This window comes from Euleptes europaea, chromosome 10 (genome assembly GCF_029931775.1).
Source record: "Euleptes europaea isolate rEulEur1 chromosome 10, rEulEur1.hap1, whole genome shotgun sequence".
NCBI lineage: Eukaryota > Metazoa > Chordata > Lepidosauria > Squamata > Sphaerodactylidae > Euleptes > Euleptes europaea.
The window spans coordinates 35,722,870-35,738,105 of record NC_079321.1 but is presented as its reverse complement, the minus strand read 5'-3'; the positions used below and the strand labels follow the sequence as shown (position 1 = coordinate 35,738,105).

The 15,236-nt window shown below is 43.7% G+C and overlaps 1 protein-coding gene across 1 annotated transcript in view; it reads right to left on the bottom strand.

The window, feature by feature from the left end:
- Positions 1-15,236, bottom strand: part of ARHGEF10 (Rho guanine nucleotide exchange factor 10) — a 97,391-nt gene that overhangs the window by 44,431 nt on the left and 37,724 nt on the right. Inside the window, exon 17 of the mRNA XM_056856664.1 lies at positions 14,008-14,180. Coding sequence (XP_056712642.1) covers positions 14,008-14,180 — 173 coding nt within the window. The remainder of the gene's footprint in view (positions 1-14,007; positions 14,181-15,236) is intronic.

Genomic DNA, 15,236 nt, shown 5'->3' with positions numbered 1-15,236 from the left:
AACTCAATATGGAGGGAACCCAGTGCCTTGGATGGTTAAGAGCACCATTCAGCATTTAGCACAAATCTACCCAGGAGTTATGCATTTATTATCCTGTAGTCATGCCTGTTTGTCCCTGTATGAAAAGTCCTTGGGAAGTCAAACACCCTGTGAGTTGGGGACGTCTCCCCTTATGCTGGATAAACGCAATATGTACAAGACTTATCAGTGTACATAATTTGCTTAGGCTAATTACAGCCCTAACACTGAAAAGTGTTCTTAATGGGAGATTCAGTGCTCCTGCCCAGAGTCAAAGTGGGCAGCCCCAGCAACCCCCGGATAAAAATGGGAACCTGACCCATATTAAGATAGAAGTGTCCCAGCAACTAGCAACTGGGTGAGGGATACTGTAAGAGGAATCAAGCATCCTCTTTTAGCTTTATATAGATTTCCCACCTTCTAGGGAAAAGAAGCCAAATGTATACCATATTGGTTTCGCATAACACAACTCCTTGTCAGATCCGACTTCGAATCTGAGGGAGATTATAAAATCTTCCAAGCCTATGCCATCCAGATTAAGTATTCTAAATAGAGCTGAATGACCCCATGGGTGAGACAGGCAGGAACCCAGATGGGTTACACATGAGAGGAAGCGTATTATGAGCCCTCGCTCCTTGACGCCAAGGTGACCATGTAAATTGACTTCGAGGTCGGTGGGAAGACACTTGTCACAGAGGGGGTGAGTGTCTATACACCCATGGGGATATATGTATTCCCGCAGGAGCATCCCACGGAGAGGCTCAGGGAACATAAGGGGGGGGGACGGAACATGGCTGAGAAGCCTTCCCCACATGCTGGACAATGCTTCAGCCCAAGCTTGCTTACCCCACTAGCGACGGCGATGCCTGACGTTGAGGGAAGCGGGGGGGGGGAGCTGCAACGCTGAGATTCCTCCCCTTCTCCGAACAGATGCCGCAGCAACAGACAGCTGGCATGGAGGCAAACTCGAACCCGCTCATCTCGGCATCGAGGAGGAATCGGTGTATGACATCGACAAGAGCCAGGTGGCTGTTGTGTTGGTGCGTCAGAGGTGAGCCAACGTCGAGGCTTTTACACCCTGAGGAGTAGGTGTTCCCACCTCCTTGGAATTGCTCGACCTCGAGACCTCTCTCTGCACGTCATGCACCTTACCTTACCTTACCTTACCTTAGGGGACTGATCCCCTAGTGCTGTAGACTAGCAGGCTTTCCACGGAACCTGTTGACGTCGAGACATCATCCATGCATGTCATGGGGTCCAGAGCCCCTAGCACCACAGTAAAACGGCTTTCCACGCAGCCTGTCGACTTCAAGGTCTCATCCATGCACATCGTAAGAGACGGAACACCGAGCCCCTAGTGCAACCATACAGTGGCTTTTCTCAGCCTGTCGACTTCAAGGTCTCATCCATGCACATCGTAAGGGACGGAACACCGAGCCCCTAGTGCAACCATACAGTGGCTTTTCTCAGCCTGTCAACTTCAAGGTCTCATCCATGCACATCGTAAGGGACGGAACACCGAGCCCCTAGTGCAACCATACAGTGGCTTTTCTCAGCCTGTCGACTTCAAGGTCTCATCCATGCACATCGTAAGGGACGGAACACCGAGCCCCTAGTGCAACCATACAGTGGCTTTTCTCAGAGCCTGTCGACTTCGAGGTCTCATCTATGCACTTCATAGGGGACAGAACCCCTAGTGCTGCAGCATATCCAGTCCTTATCACAGCCTTTGGGTTGAGACCTCTTTCCACACACGTCGTGGAGATAACCTAAGCATTAGTAAAGCCGGATTTCCTCATAGACATTCGAACTGGAGAAACACAGCCTGAATGACTTGTAAAAATGAAAAAGAGACAAGATTAAAACAAGTATCTGAAACAAAACCGACCATTAATTAGTGGCATACTTATTCTGCATTTGGCAGAATTGTCAAAGAAAGTGATATTGGCAAAACAGACATCAAATGCTGAAAGAAAAGAATTTCTGAGGTAGAAGAAAAGACACAAGTCTCTCAAATAGAACAAGCATTATTAATTTGTACCATACTATTGTACATTTGGCAAATTTGTTAAATAAAGCGACATCGACAAAAGAAAAGAAATCAAATCCTGAAGAGAAGACCTTTCTAAGTGAAAGAAAAGACATAAGTCTCTTATACAGAACATAATCATCGTTATTTTGTGCTATAATCCTTTCATATTTGGCACATTTGGTACATCAAACCATATTGGCAAAAAGGAAATCAAATCCTGAAGAGAATTTTTTTTTTTTGAAGTAAAAGAAAAAGCACAAATCTCTCAAACGTAACAACAGTCATTATTTTGTGCCATACTATTTCTACATTTGGCACAGTTGTTAAATAAGATTATATTGGCAAAAAAGAAATAAAATCCTGAAGAGAAATTTTCTCTGAGGTAACAGAAAAGACGCTCTGAAACAAAGCTAGTGCTCTCTCCACGGCGGCGAAGAGAGAACTGAGGGGGGAGCGCCCCTCCTCCCTCCGTCACATGACCGTTGGGCGGGAAGCCGGCTCGCTCTCGGCCTGGGACGGAGGGGAGGGGGAGCGCTCCAGGCGTTCTGAAGCTCCTAAAAGCTTTCTAGTCAGTTCTCCGCGGCTGGCCTGCGCAAGCGCAGTCCCATGCGGGACTGCACAGAAGCCACGAAGATGAACTATATTTATATGTCTCTCAGTTTTATGAGCCCCGTGGCACAGAGTGGTAAGCTGCAGTACTGAAGTCCAAGCTCTGCTCACGATCTGAGTTCGATCCCGACTAGGGATGTCGATTCGGTTCATCCCGAACTGAAAAACAGCCGAATTTCCTCTGATTCGGCGGTTTTTAGTTTGGATGGAACCAAACTTAAAAAAGGCGGGAAAACGGGGAGCCGAATTCAGCGAGTTCGGGGTGGGACGGCATCCTTATGAATTTTAGGTAGTCCATATAATCGTGGTGGTTGTGCTTCTGTCTTGCATAGTTTTCTGTGTGTGTCCGGATGAAGAGTGGAATTCTTGATCAGTATGCTAGTATGCAGCATACAAACAAGGATAAAAGAACATGAAAGATACTGCAGACTGGGCCAACCTGAGAAATCAGCAGTGGCTGAACATGGACTGACACAAACAGGACACAGGGTCTTATTCCAAGACACTGAAAGACTGGACAATTCTACCAACTATTTTGTCAGATTGCACAGAGAAGCCATTGAAATTCATAAACATCAGCACAACTTTAACAGAAGAGAGTTTAAGAATGAATAAGGCTTGGCTTCCTGTCCTAAAAACCTCCAGACTAACAAAGACTATAGCCAACAATAGCCATGGAGATTAGCTTTGGATTTCACACATTAACAGAGCACTTCAGGATACAATGGTTTCATATTAACATACCACACCCTCATTAGCACATTATCTTGATACTTACAGGACAATGGTTAGCACATTACCTTTGTTACTTTTTGCAGGACAATGATTCAGCTCAAACCCAACCCCTTTCTGACTATATATTACTCTTCCTACACACTTGACACTGAGAGACACTGTCCTTCAGTGTTACTCCTCTGAAGATGCCGGCCACAGCTGCTGGCGAAACGTCAGGAAAGAAAATACCAAGACCACGGTTACACAGCCCGGATAACCTACGAGAACCAATGAACTCTGACCATGAAAGCCTTCGACAATATTTTGATTGGTAAGATATTTAATAACATGCTTTTGGGATCCAACACAAACTTAGTTTTCAAGACTCTTTGCATTTCATCATATATCATTATCCAATATTTTCTTGCCTTTCTACAAGTCCACCACATGTGATAAAATGTTGTGTCCATAGTCTGACATTTCCAGCATTTCCCATTACAGCCTTCATTAGCCTTTGTTATGTCTTTAGGCATTATGTACCATCTAAAATACATTTTATACCAATTCTCTCTTAACATTTGGCATTCCGTGAACTTAATATCTTTACTCCATAGATATTCCCACTGATTCATATTTATACTTTCTCCAAGATTTTGCATCCATCTTATCATACTTTCTTTTACTTGTGCTGTGAAACCAAAAGTTGAGTGTCATTCAAATTAGCCGGGGAAGAGTCAAGTAAACAAGCTTGACCTGAGCAACTAATTTGCTATTAAATCAAAAAATAGCATTTAGATTCCAAGACACTGCAATCTACTTTATTTGCCGTGTAATGTAAAGCAAAAAGGTAAAAGCCCCTTTTTGTTACGAAGGCACCTGCTCCAGTCCATAAAGAGCAAAATGAAATCCTTACTAGGATTAGGTCACACGAAGGGACAGTTTCAGTACTGGTTGAGCTGTCTGTCTCTGACTCTCCAGCTCTAAAGATTCATTATTAATGTCAAAGCCAGTGATAAAGCAAATGAGGTCTATTTTTAGCTCTTGCTGCTCTATAAACTTCCTGCACGTTTTGTTATGTAAGTGAAGCTCTTCACAGCTGTACCCCCCCCCAACAATAGTCATTTTATTTGTCTTTTGCTTTAGTTAGAAGCACTGTTGCTGTTTCCATGGCTACCTCTGAAAGCTCCCCCTCTTTACCTCCCTCAGACAGCATTTTAACCACAGATTTAGAGTTAATATGCAGGAGAATGAGACAGTGTGAACTGTTCTGGAGCTGGCTTGCCATGGCAAATCTAATTCAAGTCATTAAATGTATTTACAATCAATACAGGATTCTTAATTAGAGAGATGTACGAACACCCAAACAAGCCTGGAATCAAAGAACCAAGTTTTAATCTACAGAGAGAAGTACCCACAAGCAATTTTTCAATATTGTGAGAGATTTAAAATGGAAGCATGGTGCAAATTGTGTGACTGAATACAAAAAATGCAGTGAGTCATAATTAAAAGTGCTAGAAACTGATCAAAATGCAGACAAGGAAGCACTTGCATTGACCTGCTATCTGCAATTAAAACATTCTTTAAAGCTCTTCAGGGATTCAGCAAAATTGGCAAGGTATGACAATGAATCGAAACCAAACTTTCCAGGAAAACAAATTGCACTGCCTGCAGACATGATGATGTTGAAAGTCCGCTGCCCTCGTTTGCTCTCCAGTGGGCCTTGTGCAAATGAACACTAGCCACTGGCAGGGATATGCTGGTTCCCCATGCAATTGTGTGATTCATGGGAAAGGAGCACTTCAGCATTAAACACCTTCTCACGGAGCACTGTCACAGGGAAGGGATGTTTGCAAGTAGGGTGGGGAAGTTAACCTCTATTCTTGGCCAATATTAGACAACAGGCTTTTTAGCATCATCGATCATTCAGCTGCATAACAGCTTATGCACTGGAATCAGGGATGCAAAATGCCTACAGTTTTACACACGGAACACAGATGATGTTTCCTTAGCTCAAACAGTAGTACTGGATTAATTGAGAGGAAGAAATACCATATTGTAGGTCAGGGAAGAAATTTCCATATGTCCAGCAGGAAAATCCTTTGGTGCTTTTCACAAGTCAGCTTGATAGTGTTGAGAAACAACTCTGAAGAAAGTCCTAGTTGTTAGTATTGTCATTAGGTAAAGGTCCCCTGTGCAAGCACCGGGTCATTCCTGACCCATGGGGTGCCATCACATACCAACGTTTACTAGGCAGACTTCATTTATCGGGTAGTTTGCCAGTGCCTTCCCCAGTCATTTTCCCTTTACCCCCAGCAAGCTGGGTACTCATTTGACCAACCTCAGAAGGATCGAAGGCTTGAGCCGGCTACCTGAAACCGACTTCAGTTGGGATCGAACTCAGGTCATGAGCAGAGCTTGGACCGCAGTACTGCAGCTTACCACTCTGTGCCACGGGGCTCTTACAGTACTATCATTACCAACGTCTAAACACAGCGTTGCTTAAAATAAAAAAAAAGATTGTGCCATGTTGTGCACATGCATACCATCCTCTGGACGGCATATGACAGCCAGACCAGCCCTATTTTCTAGAGTTCTTTTCTGGGGGAAACCACCACCTTTCCAATATCCTGGTTTAAAATTACAGTTTTGTTTCTTTTCTTTCTTTTTTTGTGATAATATACGCTCACAACAAGTTAAAGCTGAATCCCAGAGTAAGAATCAAATGGAACCCTACTCCCCAAGGGATATGTGTGTAGGGCAGGGGTGGGGAACGTCAGGCCCGGGGGCCGTTTAAGGCCCACAAAATCATTTGGTCTGGCCCTTCGTGGGTCCTGGCAGATCTCTAGCTCAGAAGGATCTAAGACTGGTGATCCGCACCCTCCCACGGACAGGAATAGCCTCTATTCAAGGCAGATGCGAGTTTGTTTTGCTGAGAAAAGGAACCTCCCCCCCCTTGCAGAAGAGTCATTAGCTGTGGTAACCCTTTCCCACCCAGGCCATGGAGAAACGTATTGGTCGGCAAATTTTTAAGTTGATAATTTTGTATGGCCCACGAATGACGTTATAAATATCCCAATGGCCCTTGGTGGAAAAAAGGTTCCCCACCCCTGGTGTAGGGGTATGTATTTGTATTTAACTACAGTATATATCATGGCAATGTCAACAGACTATAAATGTTGACCAAATAACAATGTATGTTCTTACTGAGGCATGCAAAGGAATTGGCATAAATTATTTACAATGTTCTTACTCTCAGCGACAATGATGAATGCATATTAGATACTCTTACTCTTAAGCTACTTACTTCTCTCATTAGCCTATCTTAGGAAATGGTGAGCAGAGAAAATTTATGGCAAGGAAAGAGCTTTTTTGACCCTCCCTCACACAGCCCTTAATTGACTACTAAAGTACAACGATAAACATTAAAAATGAACAATGAAGTTTTAAAAAAACAAATATGCTTCATGGTGCAATGAGAGCCAGGTGGGGACAGAGAAACTAGGAGTGGATTTTGTGTTGAGAGAAGGGACCATTGGCTTAGTGCTAACTAAAAATCCTGCCTAGGCCCATGTTCAAAGGCAATTTGTTATTGAATCTTGAGGGCCGCATCTTATTCTACAGAAAAAAAGAATGAATTTGGAGAAATAATTTTTGCCACCTCATTTTCTCCACTGCAGCCTAAGCCCCCGCCCCTGTCAGTTTGGGACAGCAACAACGAGGTTGGTGGACCCTCCAGAACATGTGATGTAGTGTGAGGGACTGCAACCAGAACAGGGAACTGGCAGAAAGGGGCTCTCAACTCTTCCCTGAGTCACAATTAAACTTGCAGAAGAGGAATCAAACACATGAAGTGCCTTATACTGAACCGGACCATTGATCCATCAAGGTCAGTATTGTCTACAGAGACTGGCAGGGGCTCTCCAGGATCTGAGGCAGAGCTCTGTCACATGACCTATTACCAGGTTAATTTAGCTGGAGATGCCTGGGACTGAATCTGAGACCTTCTGCATACCAAGCAGATCGCTCTACCACTGAACCATAGCTCCTGTATAAATTCCCTCTTTTTGCTGCAATCACTTGCACAATGTGCTCTGTTTCTTTTATTTTCAGGAGCACATGGAGCAGAACATAGAGGAAGCAGCAAAGAATAATTTTTGCTAACTTGCGATAGTAGAGACCCCAACCTTAAGTGTGTGAGAAGGCCAGCAGGGGAGGAAGAAACTAACTTGCCTATAACAAGTGGGGTGGGGGGCATGTAGACAATGTCAAGAAAACAGTTCAAGGATAACTGTGCAGAAGGGAACAATTAGCTTAGTAACCTACTTCTCAGTGATCATCTGCAGCGAAATGGGACCAATATCCTCTGTATGGTGTATAATGCCATAGATGGGATTATACCCTGGTGAGGTATAATCCCCTCTATGGCATTATACCCTGGTGAGGTATAATCCCGTCCCCAAACCCCATTCACTCAAACCTCTACCCCTAAATCACCAGGAATTTCCTAACCCTGAGCAGGCAACCCTATGTATTTGTGCATCCATTGCTGTTAATTAAAAAAGAAAAAGAAAATCTTTGTAAAAAAAAATGCAAAACTACTCTGGAGATCAGGAAGGGAGGGGGTGCTGCCAAATCAGTGCTATAGAGTGCTCACTGCAAAAGAGCTCAACCCTAAGGAAGAATAGATACACTTGATTGAATGAAGCGATGGTATGCCCAGACCAACTCTACTACACTACAACTTTCTCAGACATATATGTATTTTATGTATTTCTACTCTTCTTCTTGAGTATCTAGTTTTGCGGTTAATGGATATGTGTCTAAATACCTTTGCCAGGCAGCTGATGGACTCCCGAAGGTGATGTAAGTTGACAGAGTGCATGAATAGTGCTGGGTGACAAAAGTTGCCCCACACACGCATGTTATAAAATCTTATATTTGTAAGCTTTGCTACAAGCCCCCAGCAAACCAATGAGAATGGTCACAAGTTATTATTCCTTTTTCAGAGAACATTATGTAACAAACAAGCATTTCTCCAGGAGTTTTGAAATTCCACTGTTTTACAGAATTTATCAAAAGTAAAATAGAATACTGAGCTGTAAAAGTCAGCTATATTGCAACACTTACTCTCCTCACAGATAAGATTTTGTTAGGCTAACAACTCTTAGAGTTGAAAATATGTAAATATAAGCAATTGAAACTAAGGACATCATCAGAAATAAGGAGAAAGTTTGCACAAGAATTTGGTTATGTATTAAGGTCAGTTCCATAAGAAGTGTAAACATTCTGCCAGACTGATCTAGTCTAGGTAATCCTTAAGTACTTAATTCTCTTAAATGCAATTATAACAACTTCATACCTCCCATTCTCTCTTAGAGCTGGATAAGGTATAAAAAGGGGTCAACTAAAATGTGCAACTGGTTGGAAGGTCTTTCCTTCCAGGAAAAAATGGAAAGAAATCATCTCAGGAAAATGGACTCCCCCAAAGTAAGTCCAACGTCCTGGGCCGATCACAATCTGTCAGCCTAACCTACCTCTCAAGGTGGTTGTTGAGAGAATAAGGTGGAGGAGAGGAGAATGATGTGAAAAAACATTTTGGATCCTGATCAGCGAGAAAAGCAAATGTAAATTAAAAAATAAGCAGTGAACAACAACATCCCTGCAAAATGTATGTAATGTTTCCTACAAGTGTAGCCCCATATAGAGCACACTACAGTAACCCAACCTCGAAACTACATGAACATGTATCAACGTGGCAAGGTGAGCAGAATCAAGAAGAGACAACAGATTTCAAATCAGATGTACACTGTCAGTGCATTCCTGAGGTTTCGGTGTGGGGGAATGGCAGGGAGGAGGCGCAGCAGCGGCGCCTCCTAACCCGTTTGTCGTAGGCCAACCTGAGCTGCCCTCCTCCTCTGAGGAAGAGGAGGAGTGGGAACCTGGGCCCGTTCCTCCAAGGACTGCACTGGAACAGCAGGAACAGGCATCAGAGCCACCAAGACCCATGGCAGGGGATGAGGGCTGCTCATTCTGGCAGCAAACAGAACAGCAAGAAGAGCAGGACTCCTCGCCTGCAAGTTCTCCCAAGCCGGCTGAGAAGCAGAGAATCAGGGCCCGGCTTCAATTAAGGGAACGAAGGCAAAAGGCCAGGTGGGCCTTGAGAGATAGAGCAAAGACAATCAAGCCTAATCAGGGAGGAGTGGAAAATGCTGGAACCGCAAGGCTGATAAAAGGCCAGGCAGATTGCCAGAGTTCTTGTGGGTTCAACACATGTTGAAGGCCACTGACTGAGAGAAGCAAACAGAAGCTCCAGCAACTGAAGCTATCCCAGTCAACCCCGGTGTGCAAGCTGATGCCTGATCTGAGAAAAAAGGAGATTGGACTGGTAAGTGCCTCTACTCCTTTACCTGCTAATTACCTTGGTCTAGCCCGGTCCACGGGAAGAGAAAAGTCTGCGTCAGGCTCTGGTCAACGCAGTACTCCCATTGCTGTTGTTGAAACCAGAGGCCAAGCCTCAGGCCTGGTTACTGCCTGCACGCTACACTCCTGCCTGAGTACGACACTGTTTCTCCGATGCTCAAAACGGGGTGGGGGGAGCCTTTTAGAGGCTTTTCAAAGTTTAAACAGGGCTTTTCGCCCCATAGAGAAAAGCTCTTGTCGGCGCCAACATTCCCGGGGTGAAAGGGGACAGGAAGCTGTCTAATGGCAGCTCCTCCACCTGGCCCACCCCAGGAACCCCTTTCGGAACGCCTCCTGGGACAATGACACAGGCCTTTACGCCAGTGGGATGCTGCCAGAAGGCCTCGTAGGCATCCTGGGGTGGCGCTGCCGTGCCAGCCCCCAGAAACCGGCATCCGGTCCTCCTTGCTGGTTTTTCGGGCCACTAACGCCGGCGTTAGTAGCCTGGACCCCGACGTGGGGGGCCCTAACGCCAGCGCAGCGCCTTCCTGGCCTCCTAAGGGCTTTCACCCTCAGAGCTCAGGAATTCACTGTGTAGGAAGCACTTCTGGCAATACCACCAACCAGTTTCTCAAGGAGCAAGACTGAATCCAGAAGCACTCAAGGGCTCTTCACTTGATTGAACGGGGTCAACCTGACCTTATCTAGCCTAATTAGATCAGGCTCCTCAAGAACATCTACCTTCTGAACCAACACCTCCTCTATTCAATACATCTACAATTTATTGATGCTTTCAACAAAGGCATGCTATAAAACGCAACACATTCTTAAAAGTAGGTGCTCTAGCTTCAGAAGGGCAGAGGGACAATCAGCAACCAACCATCAGTGCCACCAACAGCAAATGCATCAGCCTCCTCCACAAGTCCTTTTATCCTTTCAGTGATCAAACTTCATATGTAACAGTTAAGGAAGAAATGTGCATAAACCTTGCTGCTGGACATCACACCTCGCTCTTCCCTCTTTCTTTCTTGCACTGAACATTACAGTTAAATGCTACCTCTAGTTATAAATGTTGTACGAATGTGGGCACACAGGTTAACCAGAGTTACTCCGTCACACGCACAATATCAAGGATCAGCCTGCAAGGATTAAGTCAGGAGGAGGAGGAGGAGAAGAGTTGGTTTTTATATGCCGACTTTCTCTACCACTTAAGGCAGAATCAAACCGGTTTACAATCACCTTCCCTTCCCCTCCCACAACAGACACCCTGTGAGATAGGTGGGGCTGAGAGAACTCTATCAGAGCTGTGGTTAGCCCAAGGGCATCCAGCTGGCATCGTGTGTAGGAGCGGGGAAACTAAGTGCCAATTCACAGGTTACAGATGAGCATTTGAAGTTTCATGCTTGGAAATTAATTCCCAGGCACATGCAGGGACAGAAGACTTACGCCTCCTTGCCATTTTCCTAACCTGAAATGGCCCTGCGGAGCCACTGTTCACCCCACTGGGTAAACCTCATGTACTGATGGCCTACATATAAATTTCCCCAACAGGGCAAAACTAGCTCCTGGGCTAGTTTCAGATGAGGAAAAAAGTATTGAGGGAAGCTTAAACTCTTGTTTTCTATATGTGCCTGAGAATTAATTTTACTACAGAGAACTCAGAAAAGGTCTGCTGATATGACATATGGTGGTATGAGGATTTTGTAACATCTCACCTGGCCCTAACTCCAGCCTACCTGCACACTTGTATCATTACATCACAAGATGGTAATTCTGGTTGGTTTCTTGGTGCAGTAAGGAAAGGGGCGGAACAAGGTACATGCAACAAGCCTGGCTGGAACAAATTTTACTGCAATTATACATTACATATGAATGTAAAAATTTGCATTTGATTACAGGAAAGCATATCTGACCAAGCAGGTTCTGGTTCACAAAAAATCTTATGTCTCAATAAATGTGATAGTCTTTAAGGTGCTATTAGGCTGGTGTTGTTGTTGTTACACACACACCTATATTAAACTGTTGCATGTGTGTGTGTTGTCAAATCACAGGTGACTTTGGAGACCCAGTAGAGTTTTCAAGGCAAGAGATGTTTGGAGGTGGTTTGCCATTGCCTGCCTCTGCGTGGGCTGAGACAGTTCTGAGAGAACTGTGACTGGCCCAAGATCACCCAGCAGGCTTCATATGAAAGAGTGGGAAATTGAACCCGGTTCCCCAGATTAGAGTCCACCACTCTTAACCACTACATCACACTGGCTCCTCTAGAATACACAGAATTATTATTTAAACCACTCTTATGTGATCTCCAGAGTTACTTCTGATATTCTAAGAAGCGTCTGCAGTGCCACAAAGGATACTTGAATGATTCTCAGTTACTCTTTTTCCTCCTCCAATGTAACGTGCAAAATGTGTTCCCTTTAGAAACAGACAGAAGCTCCATAAGACACAGCTCAAAAATATGAAAAAGAAAAGCATGAGTCACTGTCTCTTAGAACATCTGAAGCTGCCCCCTCAGTAGTTAACAAATACTAATGATAAACCGCGTTAGAGTTTAAAAACTGGGGGAAGAGGTTAGGATTGGAAAGGAACGTTTATTCTTTTTTCAGAACAAAAATATTTCACTTTGTATGAAGGAGTTCTAAGAGGAGGTATCTACTCCCCACCTTTTGTTCTTACAATGAGAACCCAGAAGACCTATTCCAACACACAGAATGAGGAAAACAGGCTAGAGAGGTCCAAAGATTCTAGGCTTTGTTCAACGGAGGGAGTTTTACCATTTGCAAGACCCTTTACAGGTCGTGTTTCTGAAGCTCTACAAATGCTGTTAGGCTGAATTCACATGTCATTCAGGTGGCATGCTTGCACTTAAAAATAAAAACCACACGGGCCACACCTGATATTGTTAGCTGTTTTGTGAAGGGGTATTCCCCAAGGGGTGTGGGATTCTCCCAGCCATATTAGAAAGGAATACAGAAGACATACAAGTCGTATAAAATCATGCATACTGAATCCGATTACATTATTATAGATATATTTTGGGATACTTATTTTGGGAGCCAGCATGGTGTAGTAAAGAGAGGTGGTTTGGAGCGGTAGACTCTAATCTGGAGAACTGGGTTTTAATCCCCACTCCTCCACATGAACGGCAGATGCTAACCTGGTGAACCAGGTTGGTTTCCCCAATCCTACACATGAAGCCAGCTAGGTGACCTTGGGCTAGTCACAGCTCTCTCAGACCCATCTACCTCACAAGATGTCTGTCGTGGGAAGGGAAGGTGATTGTAAGCCGGTTCAATCCTCCCTTAAGTGGTAGAGAAAGTTGGCATATAAAAAACCAACTCCTCTTCTTCTTTAAAAAAATACCTGAGCTATGATCCAGATAGGATCAGGCCCCTAATCATAAAAATTTACATTTCCCATTTATAAGAAAAGATACTAGTAATATCAAAAAGGTTTCAAAATCTGCTCTACATAAGAATACTTTTTTTTGAGCCAAGGGTATTTTCTCGAGGATGTACATCCTATGTCTAATTCCTAGCAACGCAAAAATAACCATAACAAATGCAAGAACAAACGGAACACCAATACTCATTGCTTTGTCTAGTGCCCCTGTATCCATGGGCTAAATATGCAGGCATGGGCTTAGAAACAGAGTAAGTTTACAGAAGAGATTTCTAATACCGTTCCCTTTCTAGTACACCTCTGTGCCCCACCCAGAGCAACACAAACAATAGGAAAAAGACTTGGCCCCAGTTTTGGAGCTTGCTCTACTTGCACCACAGCACCACAGCACAGGCAGGGATTTCTGATTACTCCCCTCTTGCCACAGCCTCATCCTTCATCCTGTTTCGGAGGGTCACCTAATTTTCAGGAGCAGCTTTTTAAGTTGGGGGGGGGGCTAAGAAGGTGGAAAACATATTTTTGACAAGCTATCTTTTTAAACACATCAATTGTGGGTGTGAGGGTTCTGAGAGGAGTTCCCTCCACGTTTACTCCTAGGAGCCTTTCAATCCCAGCCTGTTTAAAGTATTTATAGAATCCACGCTATAAATGTTGCAAAACAGAGGAAGAGACCAAAAAGATCACACCTTCTATATGGTAAAGACCATGCTTTCTGAACATCAAAATTTTAGTTAATATACACCAGAGTGAGATTGCATAGTATTGTAAAGGTTTTGTTAAGTACTTTACACACTCTTTTTCTACATAGTAAATAAGTATGAGGCATTACTTACTTGGTTTAGGATTAACAACAATAGTCTCGGAGGAATGTTGTGGAGGGAATCTACAATTCTCGCCTTGACCATCATTACTCCCATACTCTATGACTTCCACATGTCCAAGGGGCACGCTCCATTTTAGTAAATACCTTTGGCTAGTCACAATGCTGCTGCTTTCATGAGAAGAACTAAAAAGAGAATACAAAATAGATAAAATGGCACTGACTGCCAAATATTCTGTCCTTTGTATGCAGGGTATGCTTTCCTTACACTGAACACACATGAATGTGCCTTACACTGAACCAGGTCATTGGCCCATCATTGTCTACTAAGACAAAGCTGGCAGCAGCTCTCCAAGCTGAAGGTCTTTCACATCACTTACTAACTTACTAACTGATCCTTTTTTAAACTGGAGATGCTGGGGATTGAACTTGGAACGTTCTGCATGCGAAGCAGATGCTCTACCTCTGAGCCGTGGCCCCTCCCCAATAAGGGATAACAGCACACTGCAGAGATTATTCTAGCCTTGTTTTCGGCATACAACAATAACAAAAAAAAACCACAGAATGTACTCACCATTTTTTAAACCTTTCCTGGGGAAAAAGATGTTTTAAGCTGTTTCTGCAAAGTAAATAAATATTTTTTCCTACTTGAACGATCATCATTCTATCACCCAAAAGGAAAAAACAGTTTTGTAACCTTTCCTTTGTTTTCCCCCATCCTGTGTGATGCTGAAATTTGAGGAAATACCTTGCCTAGCAATTCCCAGATCATCACTGGCTGTCTTTGTGCTGTCGTGCAAACTACTCTCAAATCAAACACCACACGATGGATAAGAACTATAATGGGAAATGTTGGAAATGCAGAGAGGTGGCTGGTACCTCAACCATATGGGGTGGACGTACAAAAAGACGAAAAAAATATCAGAGAAAAAAATACACGTTTAAATCCAGCAAATTTAAAATATTAAATTTGCTATGGAAGCCAAGAGTATACTATTGGGCTTTCTGCCCAAAAACATTCCAAAATCTTGAAAGAACAGTTTAGATATATGATAATAGCGGCCAGAGTTATATTCGCATCAAAATAGAAAGCAGAAGATTGTCCACGGAGGGAGGACTGGGAAAGTAAAGTAGCCAAAAATGTAGTAATGGCAAAACTAACAAACTATGTGAATAATAGACCAACCAAAGAATTTCAAGACAACTAGAAAGCATACTACTCATATTGTTCTTTAAAAATGG